Below are 19,255 nucleotides of genomic sequence, written 5' to 3'. Positions count from 1 at the left end.
GAGTTCGAGGCCAGCCTGGTCTTTAGAGTGAGTTCTAGGACAGCCAAGGCTACACAGAGAAACCCTGTTGGAAATCAATCTTGCACTTTCTCAGAAAATTAGGAACAGCTCTACCACAAGATCCAGCTATACTACTCCTGGGCATATTCCCAAAAGATGTTCCATAGAACAAGGACATGTGCTCAACTATGTTCATAGTGGCTTTATTCGTAATAGCCAGAAACTGGGAACAACCTAGATGTCCCTCAACCGAAGAATGGATAAAGAAACTGTGGTACATCTACACAGTGGAGTATTATTCAGTTATTAAAAACAAGGACATCATGAAATTTGCAGGCAAATGGATAGATCTGGAAAAGATCATCCTGAGTGAGGTAACGCAGACCCAAAAAGACACTCATGGCATCTCCTCACTTATAAGCAGATATTATCTATATAATACCGGAAACTATACTACAATCCATACTTCTAAAGAAGCTAAGTAACAAGGAAGACCCTAGGGAGGATGCTCAATTCTCATTCAAAAGGGCAAATAGAAAAGACACAAGAAGTAGTTGAGAGGGAACAGAAGAGGAGCCTACCATAAATGTCCTCTGAAAGACTCCACCCAGCAGGGGATTGAAGCAAATGCTGAGACTCAGAGCTAAACTTTGGGCAGAGTGCAGGGAGTCTTATGGAAGAGTGCGGGGGTGGGGGTAGGGGTGGGGATAAAAGGTCCCAGAGAGGACAGGAGCTTCAGAAGACCAACAGAGCCAAAAAATTGGAGCCCAGGGGACCTATGGAGACTGACGCACCAACCAAGGACCATGCATGAATGGACCTAGGCCCCCTGCTCAGATGTAGCCAATAGGCAGCCCAGTCTCCATGTGGATTCTAGTAAGGGGAGCAGGGGCTGTCTCTGAATGGACTCTATTGCCTTCTCTTTAATAATTTCCTCCAAGTGGGGTGGCCTTTCCAGGCCGCAGAGGAAGAGGATGTTAGGCTGGGGTCAGTTGGTAGAGGAGGAGGACTTCCCCTTTCTGAGATCTAGGGGAGGGGAATGGGGAAAGAGGTAAGGACGGTGGGACTGACTGGGAGCAGACGAAGGAGGGGCCAGGATTGGGATATAACTAAAAAGTAAACTAAAAACAAACAGACAAAAAATAAAGCATGCATACATAGACACCACACACAAAGACCTATGACAAAGAAAAAATATCTATTTACTCTGTGCAGTGTGTTTTGATACATGTATATGGAACAATGATAAAACCAAGTTAATTAACATACCTATCACCTAATATGTTTGTAATTTTCGGTAAGAAGGCCTAGGCTTGATTCCACCACAGCTGTCACATACGCAGTGTGTTATTACTAACCACAGTCATCATGTTTTGTAATGGTGACTCAGAGATCATTCATCCTGCCTAACCAAGTGTCCATTGACGATAAATATCCTCCCACTTTTGACTGCACACCCTTGCCCCTCCTCTGGCAAACACATCCTACTGTTTACCAGTCTTCCAGATTCCACCACTCTCTCCGTCTTCCAGGTTATACACATGAGTAAGTTCAAGCGGATTGTCTTTCTGTGCTGGGGTTATTTCACATCGGACAATATCTGCAGTTTCCCCGCTGTCATTTTATGCACATGGTGGTATGTGCGTAAAACCTTCACACTGTTGCTGGAAATGTAGGTTACTATATTCATTATAGAAAATACATATGTGACAAATGACAGTATTTCCTTCTTTTTGGAGAAAGAGAGAGAGAGAGCACATACACTACAGCCTTTTACCCATCGTCATGAATAGGCAGGTTGAATCCATATCTTGGCTATTACGAATTATGCTGCAGTGAATACAGATATGTAGGTGTATTTGAGCCATGATGACTTCATTTTCTTTGAATATATGTCCAGGTGTGGTATATCTGGATGAGATAGTTGGGCTGCTGAGGTTTCAGCTTTTTTTTTTTTTTTCCTTTTGTAGTTCTGGGGATTAAAATCAGGGCCGTGTACATGGCATGTGTCAGGAGGGCTCTGCCACTGGGTTGCAGGTCCCTCGCCCCAGCGGTTTGAATCTTGGTGATGTGGGGAATCACCACAGTGCTTTCTGTGATGGGTATCGTAACTTACACTTCTGTGAACGGTGCGAAAAGTTTCTTTTTGTGCACATGCCGCCGACACTTATCTTTTGCCTTGTGTGTGTTCATGTGTCTGCAGGTACATGTGACTACATGTGTGTGCAGACATGTAGAGGCCTGAGGCCAATCTCGGGTGTCCTTCTTCAGGCTTTGGTTTTTTTGTTTGTTTGTTTGTGTTTTGTTTTGCTTGGGTTGTTTGTTTGTTTGTTTGAGATGGGGTCTCTTATTGGCTTGGAACTCACCAAGTAAGGTAGACTATCTGGCCAGGTAACCTAAGGGATTTCTCTCTCTCTGTCTCTCTCTCTGTCTCTCTCTCTCTCTCTCTCTCTCTCTCTCTCGGGACAGAAATGAGTACTAACACATCTGGCTGTTTTGCTTGGCGGCACCTGGGCATGGAACTTGGGTCCCTGCAATTCAGCTACCATAAGAGCCTTTCTACTTTTGCTCTTTTGATGAGAGTCATTCTACTAGGAAAGTTTATTGTGCAATAGTATGCATGTCCCCACTTAGTAATATTAAGATTTTTTTTAATTTTATTTTATTAATTACACTTTATCACTTTGTATCCCCCCATAAGCCCCTCCCTCCTCCCCTCCCAGTCCAACCCTCCCTCCCCCTTCTTCACGCATGCCCCTCCCCAAGTCCACTGATAAGGGAGGTCTTCCTCTCCTTTCTTCTGATCTTAGTCTATCAGATCTCATCAGGAGTGGCTGCATTGTCATCTTCTGTGGCCTGGTAAGGCTGCTCCCCACTTAGGGGGAGGTGATCAAAGAGCAGGCCAATCAGATTATGTCAGAGGCAGTCCCTCTTCCCATTACTATGTAACCCACTTGGACACTAAACTGCCATGTGCTACATCTGTACAGGGGTTCTAGGTTATCTCCATGCCTGGTACTTGGTTGGCATATGAGTCTCTGGGAAGACCCTTGTGTTCAAATTTTCTGGTTCTGTTGCTCTCCTTGTGGGGTTCCTGTCCTCTCCAGATCTTACTGTTTCCCACTTCTTACATAAGATTCCATGCACTCTTCCCAACAGTTGGCCATAAGTCTCAGCATCTGCTTTGATAGTCTGCAGAGTAGAGCCTTTCAGAGGCCCTTTGTGGCAGGTTTCTAGGTTGTTTCCTGTTTTCTTCTTCTTCTGATGTCCATCCTCTTTGCCTTTCGGGATGGGGATTGAGCATTTTAGTCAGGGTCCTCTCCCTTGATTAGTTTCTTTAGATGTACAGATTTTAGTAGGTTTATCCTATTTTTAAAAAGAGATCATTTGTATATTTTCTTTTGAGAAATTTCTGTTCAGGTCTTAGCCCATGTTTAATTGGTTGCTTTCTTGTATTTTTAGTTGAGTCACCTACAACATTTTACATTAGTGTCCTCACCTTTTTTTTTTAACATTGTCAAATTTCATGACTGTAACATTACTTGTGGCCAGCACAAAAGTTATTCCTGATATGTGGCCTTTACAGTGACAAAGTAGACAGAGGGAAAGGAACATGATTTGGATATGTCAGGGTTCTAAAAGATGACAGTTTCCATTGACTGGCCTGTAGCTGACCTCATGCAGAAAGTCTACCAGTAGTTCCAGCCCAATGTTTTCTCCTAAGCTGAATCTAGTTTCAGCAGCCATAATCAATTGGCACTAAGAATGAAAATAAATGCCACAACAGAGAAATGTCTAGAGTGCCTAATTTGTACTGTTTTCCATAGATTTTCACAAATACTCGACATAGAATTCTGTTTTTCTCTTTTATTTTTATTTATTTATTTTTTTAATATTCCAAGACAGGGTCTCTCTGAGTAGCCTTGGCTGTCCTGGACTCTATTTATAGAGCAGGCTGGCCTTGAACTCACAGAGATGTGCCTGTCTCTGCCTCCCTGGGTGCTAGGATTATAGGCACACACCACCATGCCCAGCTTCTGTTTTACTTTTCACTCATAACCACACACAAAACATAAAGGGGTATTTCCATACTCTAGAAGATACTGGAAACATTCAAAGTAAGGTAAGCAAATTAGATTTGACAGATAGAGACAGCTGGGAGGTGTAAGGGACAATAATTCCCTCATCTTGAAGGATTATCTTTCCTATATTGTACAGAATTTTAAGTATTTAAATTAAAGTGTCAGGGAGAGGTGTAGATGTCAGTGCAAAGCACTTAAATAGTATGTGTGAGGCCTTCGGTTCAACCTCAGAACCACAAACAATCAAACGATCAAAAATCATTTTCTTTATGTCTGCCAATTCTGTTTTATTCTCCACTTAAAATAATTTGAATTATTATTATGTTTTAGAGTGATCATCTCCAGACTTATCCTTCTTCCTTATACTGTGGTGTTTTACTCTGATTTACATAGATCTGGCTTTTGGCTCCTGTGATATGTCAGAAAGAAGAAAAAGAAAGATTGCTGAACACATGAGCTGCTTCCTGAATCTTGGAGACTTTTGTAAGAACAGCTTAGACCTTCCATCTGAAGCACAACACAGGGATTGAAGCAGAAGAGGGGACAGTTTTTCCTTCTGGCTGGACAGAGCATTACCTCGGAGCAGTCAGGAAATGTTCCTCTTCTATCTTATATGTAAGATTAAAAATAAAAAATGCATGACTTCCAGGTAATCTAGTACACAGATTACAATTGGAGCGTACAGTCAACAGAAATGTATGAGTGCCTGTGGTGTGAGTCTTCGTGTGCATGTGTGAGCATGTGTGTGTGTATGTGTGTACACACATGCATTCTGTTTCCATTCCTGGTGCTTTGTAGCTTTCTCACATTTGTTCCTAGAAAAGCTCACCGATCTGCACTGAATTACTCCTGTGTTGTCATTGTTCTGGTCATCAAAGAGACGACAGTGTTTCAAAACCATAATCGGCCTCAGACTTGGCAGGGCATAACCAAAGAGCTACCAGGAAAAGTATAAATAGCATGCTTAAAGAAATTTTAAGAAAGCATCTAAAGTTTCCTAATGCTTGCAAAGAAAGAAGGGAAGAGTTCACCTATAATAATAAAATTTAAAACTACTCTTTATTAATGAGTACATACACACTTAAATTGTCTTGTTAAAGCAAAAGCGGGGGAACTAATTGGAGGGGGAAGCAGACAAGCTCAGTTGGGTGCAGGGACATGGGAGGACAGCAGGGACAGGGGATGAATAAGAACAAAATGTAAAGACGCAAACTTACAAAGATACGATGATGAAATCCACTTAGTACTTTATACGCCAACCTGAAAAATAATTTAAGAAATGGAAAGGGAGGTTGTGGTAAAGCCCATATTAGAGGTGCTGGAACTGAACCCAGAGCCCTATGCAATGCTAGGCAAGCACTCTGCTGCTGAACTGTGCTCGCTTAGCCCCCCAAATGTAGTTTTTCAAATGAAGAAGGGTTCTTGCTATGATTCCAACCGTGGTCCCAAACTCCTGGACTCAACCCTGCCTCACCCTCTTCAGTCTGGGGCTTCTGGCACTCACCATCCCTTTTGGCTCTAGCGTGTAATTTTACAAGGCAGCCAACAGAAGATGTTTGCATGGTGATTCTGTTCAGAAGGTTTCTCTCTGCTCTTTTCCTTTGCTTTGGCAGTGCTAGGGCAAAGCCAAGGTCTCCCACATGCTAGGCAAGTGCTCAACAGCGAGCTATCCCATCATATGATGTGCTCCTTTATAATCGTGAATTGAACAAGGACAGTGAAGGCTTTCTAATAAGCGAAACAAGCAAACAGTGACCCCCCCCCCAATCATCTTACCGGTTTGCTTATAGTGTCTTCTGAATGGGTCTGTGCCCTAAATCCCCAAGGAGGCAGAGTGGCATCCTGGTTAAATGTTAGGATCTTAGTATCTGGAGGCTGGCTCTGCTCTTTATCAGCCGCCTTTATTCAGAGAAGATAGCTGAGCTTTCTTATCCTTAGCTTTCTCAACTGAAAAATAAGCCCCATAATGCCATTACTGCAGAGAGCTTCAGAAAATCAAATGAAACACTACACATAAAGCTTCAGGTCAATAGTTGCCAGTGATTGCAATTTACTCCATGAATACCTGCTACAGTGATCATTTTTGAACATCAGACATGAGTAATGAATCTAACCATTACCATACACTGTGTCATCGTGTATTTTAGCAGTTGAGGTTACAGAACTGAAGATATTTTTAAAATGGAGATGGCATGCAGGGATTTCCTACTTCTGAACTAGCTTCACAAAGATAAAGCCAATTAGTTTTATAGTATCACTTTATTTTTTGCCAAGAACATTGTAAGTGGCCAGAATAAATGCGGTAACATGTATAGAGAGAATCTTTTATGTACCATATGGAAGCATCACCTGTCAATAAAGAGCTGGTAGCCTACCTATTAGCTGAGGCAGGAAATAGAAGGTTGGAGTTCTATCAGAGAGAGATGAACTCTGGGATAGAGCCAGAGGGAGGTTTGGACTCTGAGGAAGATAGACACATGACACTGAGGAGAGGTAACCAGACATGTGGCACACAAAGAACAGAATAAATGGATAAAATAAGTTATGAGCTAATTGGGGAATGAGCCAAAGCTTATGGGCTAGGCATTTATTAATAAATAATAAAGTCTCAGAGTTTCTATTTGGGGAACTGGGGCACCAGTGGAAAAGCACACCATTACAGTAACATGTAGAAAGAGTAAGTGGAGTTTCTTTCCCCTCAGCATTATTATATTCCCACACTTTGTATCTTTGTTCATCTCATATTTTCACCCATCTATCCATCCATCCATCCATTCATTCATCCATACATCCATTCAACTGTACATCCATCCACCCACCCATCCTTCCATCCGTCCATCTGTCCACCCATCCATCTATGCATATACATAAATACATAGGTGCATCCATCCACCCACCTACCCATCTTCTACTAGATGTTGCGATCTTCTTCCAGGGACTTCAGGGAGGAAGTATTTGGTGATTGGAAGAGATGTGGCAGCTGTAGCATCAGGCATTTAAGGAGACAATTCTACAAAAAGCAAAGTAATAGTCGCGGTATGCACTAGCTTTTGTAGAGACAAAGACACCAAGAACTTCCTGTTAACGTTTCTTTTCATCGGATTTTAATATTCGCCATCTCAATGTGAAGGGCGCTCTATTTGGTAACTTGTTTTTACCAAGATGCAAATAAAATGTAAATATTTGATAATGTTTATTATCCTTAGCTGCTGATTGGATGCACAAAGCTGCTTCTTGTAAGCTCAGTCCCCTTTAGCCATATTTAAAATGTAATGTATATGCATATCATTCCTAATGTAGACAGTGTACTAATATATAGCTACAGCTTGAGGGTTGCAGCATAAGAAACAGACTCTGAAGGGGCCCAGATGAGCCCCAATTTCCTTGGTGAGAGAAACATTTTCTTCCCACCTCTTTCCACTGTGAAGGGAGGGAGAACAATTGCATCAATTACTTGAACATCGGCTAGTCCAGCTGGTGTTTTATGAGTCCATCCCTTGCATCACATATAGAATCACAGTCATGTTCTCATCTTCCTTTCAAAGCTCTTGTTTGGAGGTTACTTGTGTTATAATATACCCCAAGAAAATTCCCTTTGTTAGATGTCAAATGTCACTTTAAATTAAAAAAATACTGCCATTTTGTTGTAGCTGATACTATTACTATCCAGACACCGATGGGTCAGAAAATTCCCATGACTCTATCAAGATGCTGCATCAGTTGAACTTACTTTGTGGATACACACTGACCGGGACACATTGCTTAAAGGATCCACAGTAGTAATCCAATTCCAGCATTACCCTATATCACAATAGTCTTCTGGGTTTTATTTTAGAGTCAGTACAGAATTTTCAAAAATAAATAAATAAATAAATAAATAAATAAATAAATAAAGCCCACATCCTTCTGTTAATGTGAAAACATACACATTTGACTGTAGTTGAAGAACATTACCCCAGAAAGCCAACATCTTGATTTCAATCTGAAGCTTATAATACATCCTTGCATCTGTGGTTCCTTCAGACATTGACTTATCCCATCATATGCTATATAATAACCATGTCCTACTTCTCTAGTTATAAGAAACACACAAAACATGGAGAACTGTTAAATAAGGGTTTTGTAATCTCAGGAGATGGATTTGGATGTTTTCGTAAACTGGAGAGTTGAAAGAGAGAGAAAATGAAAACTGGGCGGCAATAAAGATGTGGCCAGCAATGGATTCATATGGCTCTCACATCCTTTGTCATAGTCTTTACATACTTTAAGCCCCGTTGTACAACCTAGTGAGTTCTTCAATCACGACTGTTACAGTTTGAATGAGAAACGTCTCCGTGAACGCACATGTTTGAATACTCAACTCCCAGCTGGTGATAGTATTTAGGAAGGCTGTGGAACCATTACTTTGTGGACTCTTGCTAGAGGTTCTAAGTAAGGCTGAGATCTGAGGTTTTATAGTCTGTCTCCCCTTTCTGTTCACACATATCTTCTTTACTGTGGAGCACAGTGTGGCCAGCAGGCTCCCAGCTCCTGCCATCATGCCTCTCCTGCCACAGTGGACCGCATCCACTTGAAGTGGGAGCCAGAGAAAACCCTTCTTTCCTGAAATCACTTCTCGACAGGTATTTTGTTCCAGCAATGAGAAAAGAAACTAATACAGAAAATGATACCAAATAGTGATATCATTATTGAAAGAAATGGGTTCTTAGGCCTTTAGAACTGGTTTGCAGAGAGCATACTGAAGAGTTTGGGATGGCTTGGAAAAGTCCTCACATGCTGTATGCAGAGCTTAGTGGACCACTATGGTGGGAGCTCGGAAGACTAGAACACTGAAAGAAATGCAAGCAGAGGTTTCAGGAGGGAACAAGGACTCTATCAGGAATTGTGGCTAAGGGCCATTCATGTGGTATTCTGGCAAAAACCTTACCGAATTTGCCCACATCTTGAGAAGTGGAGTGAGGTTAGATTTAAACACTGTTGTGGATATGAACATGTTTTTGTTTTAATCCCAGGTGTGGGATATAGGAATGAGATAGTCCACAGTAGCAAACTATTTGCCTCATGTGGGCTCTGAGAGGAGCGCTTTGCTCCTCAGATAGTTTAAATCTGAGGACTCTGGAGAGAGAATTAATGCCAGAGCTCAGAGAGTGTTGGGGTGGCCCCAGAAAGAACGAGGCTGCTGCTTCCCTGCTGCGGCTTCTGGTTGCTGTTGATGCAGTGAGACAAGAAGTTGGAGATCTCCTGAAAGGAGGATTGGACTGGCTCCAAGGAACCAGAGGACCCTAACCAGCAGGGAGTAGCTAAGAGAACTGTGCCCCCTCCCCTACTCACTAACCCTTTCTCTCTCCTACCTGGTGTTTTCATTCGGGTCCACAGTGAAAGAGCAAATAAGGGATCAAAAAAAAAAAAAAAAAAAGAAAGAAAAACGTGGAGTTTTGTGATAAAAGGATTATGAAAAAGGTTGAAATTTTGCACAAGGGGAGTGGAGATGACATAGCCTCAGTGATTGTTAAAGAGGTCAGCTCCACGAACGAGAAAAAGCAGTGCTCTGGACAACAGGAACGGTTTCCCGAGGCAAGACGCAACTTTCACATCTCATCAACATCAGAGGTGATGATCCATCTTGAACACAAAGAGAGAGAAGAAAAAGGGCATAAGGTGGGAACGCCACCGAACATAGGTTCAAAGGGAAATATCCCAGGAACACATTTCTTCAGAGTCAATACACAGCTGTGGTCTAATGGGGCCAGGCACCATCTCAAGCGACCGGCAGAATTTGGTAGCATTGTCTGCATGAAAATTGTTTTGTAGACGTGAAAGATGCAGAGTGAGTGAGTGGTCATGGAATCTTGATTATGATTATAGATCACTTTCCAGGCCAGAAAATGTGTGACAGGGTCCAAGTCCTTCCTTACAAGGTGCCCTGATAGGCCACTGCATGAAGCTGTTGCATTGCATTGGAGGCCTTAGAATGTTGGCGATGCCAGAACCAAAGGGACCTATGTCAAGGAGGCTTGCAGGCATGTGGTGGAGCTGGCTAAAGAGAGAGGCTGAATGTGCTAGAGGTGAAGACCATGAGGGACAGGGCTGCCCAAATCATTCGAATCCCAGACAATGCTATCTTTAACCCTAGATGCTGGACGTGGAGCAGCAAAATTTGGTTTTTCATTGTTGAATTTCACTCTTCTTTTTTTTCCAGTTATTATTTGCTGGGCCATCATTCTTACCTTTACTTTACCAGGGAATGTTTCCCTGCATCTTATACGTTGGAAGTATGTAACTTGCTTTTCGGTCTTACAAGGGCTCACAATTAAGAGATTGTCTGGAGCCTCAGAAGAGAATTTGAACTTTTGGAGAGTGTTGAGAATGTTAAAGAACATGATGATTTTGGAAGTTGGAATGACTGCATTTTCCACCATGAGATGGTCATGAGCTTTTGGAGGCCCACTAGAAAATGTTATGGTTTACATGTAATATGAACCCTACCCCCCATAGGCTCATGTATTTCAAACTTTAGTTCCCAGCTAGTGGCACTGCTTGGGAAGGTTGTAGACATTTTTAGGAAGGCCTTGCTAGAGGAAGTGAGTCAACAGAGGAAGGCCTTGCTAGAGGAAGTGAGTCAACAGAGGAAGGCCTTGCGGTTTTTCAGCCTGGACCCACTTCCTGTTCTCACCCAACTTCCTGACTATGGAATGAAAAGTGACTAACTGGCTTCTAGCTCCTGCCTTCCCCCTCTCTGACAAACTGCATCTTGAACTGTGTATTGGAAAAGAACCTTCCCATTTTTAAAACTGCTTCTTGTCAGCTATTTTGTGACAGCAATGAGAGAACTAACTAATGTCACCATGTTCCTGATTGTCCTGAGATTTGGAGCATAGAAAGGGGGCTTAGCACATAATATCCGTCACCTGCTGCCTTTTCTGATGCTCAGGACTCCACCTATCTGCTTGCTTTCATACTTTAGTAATAAGGCATGGCCAAAGAAGCATAACACTACAGGAAAGAAGCAGAAAATAGGCTTCTCACCCTAGACACCCTCAAAGTCCCGAAAGGAAAGAAAAAGTTCAATTCCGTGTGTTTTGCACAAAGAACGCTGATGTGTTTGTTTCATTCCTGATGTTTTCACAACCGGGAAGGCAGAGTGTTGTAAGGAGAGAAGTGTACGAGAGAGAGCAGAGGGCTAACGTGATCCTTTAGTTTGGGCATTCATTCACGGAGCTAAGTGGCTGATATTTATTCAGAGTCCAAGGAGCAACAAGCACCAAGAAGCACCCAGGCTAGCTCTGAGAACTTGAAGTCGAGTGTTTCCACTGGCGTAGTCTACTAGGGAGAGATACATCTAAGTCAGTAGACGTCACCAAGTGGGGCGCTGCACCTCTGAAGAGAAACAGTGCAGATGGAGGCATGCAACCTGGCCTTCCTTAAATCTGTAATAGGAGCAAAAGTGCTTAGCACCTTTGATCTCTTGGGCCTTGTCTTCATCAATAAGGTGTCTTGGGGAGGGCGCTGCATCTTGTTGCAGATAATGTGTATAAAGTTTCCTGTAGAGGCCTTGACCAGTGGGCAGTGAGAAAGTGATGGAGTGTCCCCCTTCCTCATATGCCAATAAGGGACCATATCTGGAGGTAAGAAACAGTTGCCAGTGTCTTCCAAATCACCAGGAGAGACTGAATTTTAAAAGGAGAACGCAGCTCAGGTGCGCGTGCGTGCGTGTGTGTGTGTGCATATGAAGTACAGGGCTTTGCACATCTGAAGCAGGGCCTCTACCACTGAGCCGTCCTTCCCAGTCCCAATTGCTGTTGCCCCGGTTCCAGACACTCGCCACCACCTCTTGCCATTTAGCTCCTCACTTAGCTGAAGAGGCCCGCGACTCCTCTTCATTCCCCGCGGAGGTCTCCAGCTACCTCCCCTGTCCTTCTAGACACATTCTGGATTAATATTTGAGTATTATGCTCTGAAGTAATATTTTATATGTTAACTGTGATACATAAAAACCTAAAAGTAAAAGATTTATTTGGTCTTTGCTGCTTTTTTTTTTTTTGTGCATGCACAGGGGCATGAGCGGTGTTTACGAAGCTCTTCCTGAGACAGGCACCGCAAACTCCCCTCCTTCTGTCAAGGCCTTGCAGCTTTTGATGGTAATACATATGTTACCAGGGGATCCTGTTACAGTTCGGGGTCTTATTCATGCAGTCTGGAGAGTGCCTGAGAATCTTACGAGGTCCACATGATACTCCTGTCTACACCTTCATTCCATATAGCAAGGCATGGAGTCATTTGATCTTGACAACCCAACGAGGCAAGGGCCATTTTATAGGTGTGGAAAATGAAGGTTAGTGGAATACAAGTTGCCCAGGGTTGTCCGAAAGCAGCTTCACTGAGATTCTAAATTCAGGTTTGTTTGCCGGCATGGTACATATGATCTAGGTTTTGGAATTTTTTTTACAGTGTTCAAGGGTGATCTGATGCTAAAAAGGGATGCATATTTTGACTTTGCCTATTTTTCTTTGTAATTTTTTTCAAGTGCCATGTCTCTTTATGCAGGACCATGTCTTAATAGCCAGGTGTGTTTTGTTTGTTAAAATGTATGTGTAGCATGGCCTACAGTACTTGCCTCTTCTGGATGGTTTTGCATTCTGGCTTTTTCTAAAGTGGCAGCCAACAGCCAATCAAAACTACCACACGGAAAATTCTAGAAAGCAAAAGCCCATATGTTTCTTTTTCTTTTTTTTTTTTAGTAGTTCTTTTTTTTTTAAGATTTTATTTATTTATTTATTATGTATACACCAGATCTTATTATGCACCAGAACTCATTATAGATGGCTGTGAGCCACCATGTGGTTGCTGGGAATTGAACTCAGGACCTTCAGAAGAGCAGTCAGTGCTCTTAACCTCTGAGCCATCTCTCCAGCCCCCGCCCATATGTTTCTATAACTTCTACTACAATATATGATTACAATGTTTGGTTTTATTAGAACATTACTGTTGATAATCTTCATGTCTGCGATGCACTCTACAGTTACGGTGTCACAGTATTGCTAAGGTTTGGTACTCCTAAAGTTTCAAGCTTTCAAACCTATTGTGGTCTAGGAAACATTGTGCTATTGATGGACTCACAGTGAGCACAGAGGAAGTTCCTGGGGACGGATGCGTGCGAGGAAAGGAAATCCTCAGGCTGATTTATTGTTTAAGGCTGGCTGTGTACACAGCAGGCTAAGCTGGTAATAGTCACGCAGAAAAGAACCCAACAGATCAAGTATTTTTTTTTAAAGTTACAGTTTTGTACTGCTTATAATATCAAGATGATCCACAATATAAAACTTGAGCTACAAATATCTAATGAAACCACACACACACACACACACACCAAACTGGATTATATATTGTGGTGAGGAACTACAGGGAGCTGTCAGAGTTCAGCGTGGTAAAATCTTGCTACAAATAAATTAAGCACAGGCTTTGAAGGGCAGCGGGAATTAAAAAGACAGGGGGTGCTTTGTGTCCCCGTGAGCAGAGTTGAAGTGGTGGTGTTGGGGGGCCACTTTCCAAGGCGTTCTCCGAATATCCTGACCTGGAGTCTCTCAGCGCTGAAGCAATTTGAGCTCAAACCTGGTGGCAAGTGACCCACGCATGCGCATTCGTCGCCTCTGTGTCACCGGCCTGTTTTTCTCAGGCAGGTTTTTGAGGCTCAGCAAAAGGCGCAGGGCTGCGTGAGTGAACAGTTCAGAGCCGGAGCGAAATGTGAAAACCACCTCTCTACACACAGGCTCGAGGCTGCGGCTGTCCCCACCCCACACGCTTTTCGGATGTCAAAACATCCTCAGAAGTAACTCACTTGGAGGAAGGGGCTGAGGGTGGACCCGGAGGAGGCGGAACGAGGGGCCCCGATCGCAAACTTTCTATGTTGTGTTCTCCAGACGCGCAGAGCTAACAGCTCACTTCTCTAAGATCCCTGTGTCCCAGTTGAGCCTCTTAATTTAAATCGCGTTCGTTGCGCAGGGTGTCCCGGGGGACACCCCGGTGTTACTCCGTGTTCAGCCACACATCCTAGCAAGCCGCGGCGATGGGCTGATCTCTGGACGCCCCGGCTTGTGCAAGCCAGCGCCCAGCGCATCCGAGGGTTCGCGGGCGGGGCGGGGGCGCCGGGATCCCCTTTGTGGCCGCCGCCCCCGCTCGGCCCGCTCCTCCCCCAGCCGCCCCGCCCTCGGCCCCGACCCCCAGCCAGGGCAGCGGGCGCGCTCGCACCCGCGCGTCCGGGGACTCGGGGAGCGCACAGAGCAGCCCGGCGCGCTGGGCATGCTCAGTCGCGGGGCGCCGGGCTCGCGAGTCGGAAGCCAGTCCGCCGCCGACCCGGCCGGGGCGCACGGAGAGCGCGCAGCCCTCGCTGCTGCAGCGGCGGCCGGGCCGCGGCGCATCCGGGCGGGGACCCGAGGCGAGTCCCACGCGGCGCCCCGGAGCCGCCGGCAGCGGCGCCCGCTCCGGAGAAGCGGAGCCACCGAGGGGCCCCGGCGACTGGCGTCGGCGCGGCGCTGAAGCTCCGCGGCGGCCACCTCGGCGTCGCCGCCCGTCCCTACCGGGCCGGGTCCCAGAGCCGTCGGGCATGGAGCCGTGGAAGCAGTGCGCTCAGTGGCTCATCCACTGCAAAGTACTCCCCGCCAACCATCGGGTGACCTGGGACTCGGCGCAGGTGTTCGACCTGGCGCAGACCCTCCGCGATGGAGTCCTGCTCTGCCAGCTGCTTAACAACCTGCGGGCACACTCCATCAACCTGAAGGAGATCAACCTGAGGCCTCAGATGTCCCAGGTATGGAGGCCAGCCCGCGACCCCGTCGCCAGAGCGTCCCAGGCTCCCATTAATCATCCGGATAATTTCTTTGTGTAAATGCAAACATCTAGGTGCGCTCAGCTTGCCCTGCCTCTGGGCTCTCAGGCTGGGGGCTTTTCCTTACTTGCCTTGAAACGGTTTAGCTTCTCAGCCGAACACTGAAGCCTTGCGCCCGGAGAGGGTGTGTGGAATCCTAATGGTTTCTGGGAGGCGGGAAGAAATAAGTTATCTTACAGCGCATTTCACCTTTCTGCCCCTCCCCCTCCCGTGAGTGAGTGAGTGTGTGTCTGTGTGTGTGTTAACAAAGAGCGATCAGCCTCTAAAATAATGATGAGAAGGGATGAAATGAAGTGATGGAGTAATTTTGCTTTGACTTGTTTTTTGTTTTGCATTTGATCCCCACGTTCTGGAAAGAGGAACCGTGCCATACATGAGGACTGTAGGAAGTGGAGGGCGTTTGGTACCGTTATCTGCACAGAAGTGATCCTGGTCAGAGTTAGAAAGAGGAGCGGGACACAGAGATGCTTCAGAAAGCCCCGCCACCAGCCCCCCCTCCCCCAACCCGCCCCAGTGGCCCGCTGGCAAGCTGAAAGGTTGTGTTTACAGCTTCTCTGAAAACGTGAGCGGAGGAGCCAGTCCAGCCTCCCTCAGCAGTGAGTGACAGGAAGTGAGAAGTTTCTCTGGAGATTCTGCTTTCGTTCTTTGGGTCTGGTGCTCAGGTAGCGTGGGGGCACGGGGACTCCCGTGGCCTTAGCCTTGCTTGGAGCTACCTCTTTGGGGCTCTTGGTTAAAATGCAGCCCTGGAAGGCCTAGAAGGCACTGGGTTCCTCCGAGGCAGCTCGAAAGTCACCTTGCAGTGCAGGGCTGCTCTTTTGGTCCTCTCGGAAAGTTTCTGTTCAGAGGATGTTGAACGCAACTCAGAACTTCTGTTTTCTCTTTCACAAAATAAAGAAAGGAAGAAAGAAAGGAAAGAGAAAAAGAAACCTTTGAACCTAAAAGGGAAAGAGCCCTTCTAATGACACATTTTAGCCCTAGCCCTGTATGATAGAGAGCCTCAGCCACTTACCCAGAGCTGTGTCCTTGCAGAAGGATACGACCCTATGCCGTTTAATAGTCTCGTATTTAAAGCAGGAGCACCCACACTCGGCTCTGGTTGTCAGCATTTCATCAGGGCTGCGCCTTGCTTCAGGTTCTTCACCTCCTGACTTCAACCTGTTGGTGGGCAATCCCCGAGAACAAAGCAGACATGTATGTGGTGAGCGCCACGTGTATTGGCAGTAAGGATTAATTATTTTAGACATTCTTACAAACCTGATTGGTGCGTGATTGCTGATTCTGTGTGCTTTCCCACAGTTGTGGCAGCTACAGGTGTGTTGTGGAGGCGTCGAGTAGTTGTTTCCACACTGTCAGAGCTGCTGTTGGGAACAAGGTCATGCGGTGCATAGGAGCCTGTTCCTAGAGCCCCAGCTCCACTTGACCAGCAACAGCATGGATTCAGATGCTTTGACACCATGTGCGGCGCGCACATCACCCCAAAGTTCAGTGTTCGGAATTTCCAGCAGTTACTCATTAAAGTTGTCCTTAATTATCAAGCTCGATCCTTCCTTCCTTCCTTCCTTCCTTCCTTCCTTCCTTCCTTCCTTCCTTCCTTCCTTCCCTCCCTCCCTCCCTCCCTCCCTCCCCTTCTTTTCCTTTTTTTCTTTTGGACAGCTGGGTGTTCTTTGACCCTCAAACCCTTATTTGACTGCTAACAATGGATGGAGTCTTGACAATGATGTTTTCCTCTTTCTTCTCTTAAACTGTGTTATCTATAATGTAATCCGCTTAATGACGAGGATCATTATCAGCATTATTAATGAAGTGAAGTAGGCACGATTCTCTAAGAGTTCTGTTCCATGTTGAGGCTACAGTGAACATGCCAACATACTTACCCTCCAGGAATTATTACGCTGGTATCAGTAAACCACCAGGTTGTAATGAGGTGAGTAGGGCAGTGAAATGACTCTTTAGATTTTTATTTTGAGTTTTAAAAACAGCCCGTCTCTGAGTGAAAGCCAGAAAGGTTGCAAATGCTGCTATTTCTCTTGTGATGAACTTGGAGAGAAGACTTCTTCTCAGCCGTGGTCCTGGAAAGCTAGTTTTTGTTTCCTTACTGATTTTGTTTCCTTACTGATTCTTGGCTCCACTGCAGAGAGGTTGAGAGCTGAGAGCTAGCTATATTCATTTGCATAATACACGTTGTCATTATATCATTAAATGAGGCTTAGCAAACGCTTTTGTGAAACAAGGTGACCTATTTAACATGCCTACACTACTCAGCACATACTGTATACTTAGTAAATGTTCAGTATTAGCAAAATTAGCAAAATTACCTAAAGTGTTATTTCTACTATTGTCATATTAATATGGGTATTAGGATATAACTAAAAGATCTACAAGTTTCTTTGTGCAAGTATTTCTGCCTCATGTAACTTTCTTGAGGAAGGCTCTGATTGTTCCTAGTTATGGGGTTCCTACGCTGTCAGCTGTCCTCATAGTGTGTGAAGAAGAAGCTAAAGCCTTAGTGTATTTGGTGTCTCCTGTCCTGAGGGCATTCCCATTTTTTCCCCTAAGCATCTACTCTTTCACACTTCCTGATACCCTCCAGGTCCCCATCTCTTTAGGAAGGGTTTGTTTGGCTTCCTCCCCTAAGTTACATAAACTACCTTTTATAGAACCATATTTTCCTCTGTTTACACATCCAGCTGCAAACTGTGCTTTGCTAATAGTGACCTGTATTCCAGCAGAACTTGCTCTTTGGAAGTTACAGATGCTATTCCTAGTACTTGTAGGCTTTTGTTGTTGTTGTTATTTCCAAGAGTCACTACTTCTATACCTGACTTCTGATGGGGATATTAATTTGAAATATACTAGTTCCTTATGACACATGATCTTCCATAGGAGGAGATAACTTAGAATGTCGTAATTGGGAGTTTTGGGTATTCTGAAAATGTTTTGACAAATGCCAACAAAGGGGACTTTGTTGTTTTGCCTACTGCCTCTGTCTCTGTGTGTGTATGTATGTACTTTTCCGAAATAGACTATAAAACTAGTAGCCCCTTTTAATGAGGGTGTTTATTCTAGTTTGTGAGATGTTATTTCATTCCCTCTTTGTCAGCCTTCTGCCTTGTTTGCATTAAAACACAAATAACACTGCAAACAATCATTGTTCAGTTATAGGTTTGAATCTTGCAGTATTCATAAGCTAAACTAGTCTTCTTCAAAATGAAAACAGAAATGGCTCACACCTCTTGCTTGTTGTTCTTCGTACCTGTGGACCACGGCATCTTTCTGGTCTCACCAACTTTATAAGATGATGATTTTTAATTAAGAAACAAATACTTAGGAAATAGTAATGTAGATTTTGTTCCTATTCATAATGGCTTAAGGATTCTACATGGCTATGGCAGAACATGCCTGTTATTATAGTACTTGGCACTTAGGAAATGCAGGCAGAGGGGACCAGGATATCAAAGTCATCCTTAGCTATGAAGTAAGTTCAAGGCCAGCCTTGGCTAAAACAAAACAAAAAAGATAAATGTCATATTTGTTTTATATTTAACACAGTTTATTATAAAGATTAAAGTTAAATTGATCTTTGACCATTGAAAATTCAATACTTTTGTGTCTATATATATTAAACAGATTTATTTTTCAAATAAACAATTTATTTTTCAAATAAACCATAACAAACAATGTTATGGTCAGAACATAAAGCACATTAGTGGTTCATTGAGGAACTCTATTGATCATCATGCTCTTGTGAAAATGGGATGGGCTCAGCGACTTGATTGCATTTTTAGTGGCTAAGAAGGTCTCCCCATCAATGCATAAAACTAATCAGAGTTTTGTGATTGATGAGATTATTTTAATAGTATCATTTTATTTATTTGGGCCACTGTGTGTCCTAGAATGGTATTCATATTATGACCATTATATACAGCCTGGATAAACTTTGCATTGTCTTAAGATGGATTGTTCATTCTTGCAGAGTTCCTTCAATAAGTGATTATTTGTTCTTACGTGGCTTAAAGTACCAAACAGATGCCACAGAGCTGTTGCATTAATGAGACACACGTGGTGGTGGAGGAGACAGACCATAAAGAAATCGATGATTATGTGATAGAATGTGTAGTGAGGACATCTGAAGCCAGGTAAGAGAACAGAGAGGAATGTCATTTTAGAAAAGGCAGGTTATATAAGAGAGCCTTCTTTGAGGAGGTAATAATTAGGCAGAAATCTGAAGAGAGCCAGGCAATGTAGGAATGTAGATGTCTGAAACCAAACCAACCAACCAACCAACCAAAAA

The 19,255-nt window shown here is 44.1% G+C and overlaps 1 protein-coding gene and 2 long non-coding RNA genes across 5 annotated transcripts in view; 2 read left to right on the top strand and 1 right to left on the bottom strand.

Moving 5' to 3' along the window:
* Positions 1 to 4,781, top strand: part of LOC132657061 (uncharacterized) — a 99,285-nt gene extending 94,504 nt beyond the window's left edge. For both annotated transcript variants that reach the window (XR_009594903.1, XR_009594904.1), the window contains exon 6: positions 4,476 to 4,781. This is a non-coding gene — a long non-coding RNA (uncharacterized LOC132657061). The remainder of the gene's footprint in view (positions 1 to 4,475) is intronic.
* A 9,547-nt stretch (positions 4,782 to 14,328) lies between these two features.
* Vav3 (vav guanine nucleotide exchange factor 3) overlaps positions 14,329 to 19,255 on the top strand; it is a 333,283-nt gene continuing 328,356 nt past the window's right edge. Inside the window, exon 1 of one of the 2 annotated variants that reach the window (XM_060392876.1) lies at positions 14,329 to 14,886. In XM_060392876.1, the coding sequence (XP_060248859.1) occupies positions 14,683 to 14,886 (204 nt within the window). In that variant the 5' untranslated portion in view covers positions 14,329 to 14,682. The remainder of the gene's footprint in view (positions 14,887 to 19,255) is intronic. The other variant, XM_060392875.1, reaches the window with a different exon arrangement.
* LOC132656926 (uncharacterized) lies at positions 15,439 to 16,434 on the bottom strand. The gene is made up of 3 exons (XR_009594746.1): positions 16,219 to 16,434; positions 15,974 to 16,119; positions 15,439 to 15,842 (listed from the first exon to the last, which is right to left on the bottom strand). It is a non-coding gene; the product is annotated as an uncharacterized LOC132656926 (long non-coding RNA).

The sequence above is a fragment of the Meriones unguiculatus genome, chromosome 10 (assembly GCF_030254825.1).
Source record: "Meriones unguiculatus strain TT.TT164.6M chromosome 10, Bangor_MerUng_6.1, whole genome shotgun sequence".
Classification (NCBI taxonomy): domain Eukaryota; kingdom Metazoa; phylum Chordata; class Mammalia; order Rodentia; family Muridae; genus Meriones; species Meriones unguiculatus.
The sequence above is the reverse complement of the archived record's forward strand: the minus strand, read 5'-3'. Positions and strand labels throughout refer to the sequence as shown.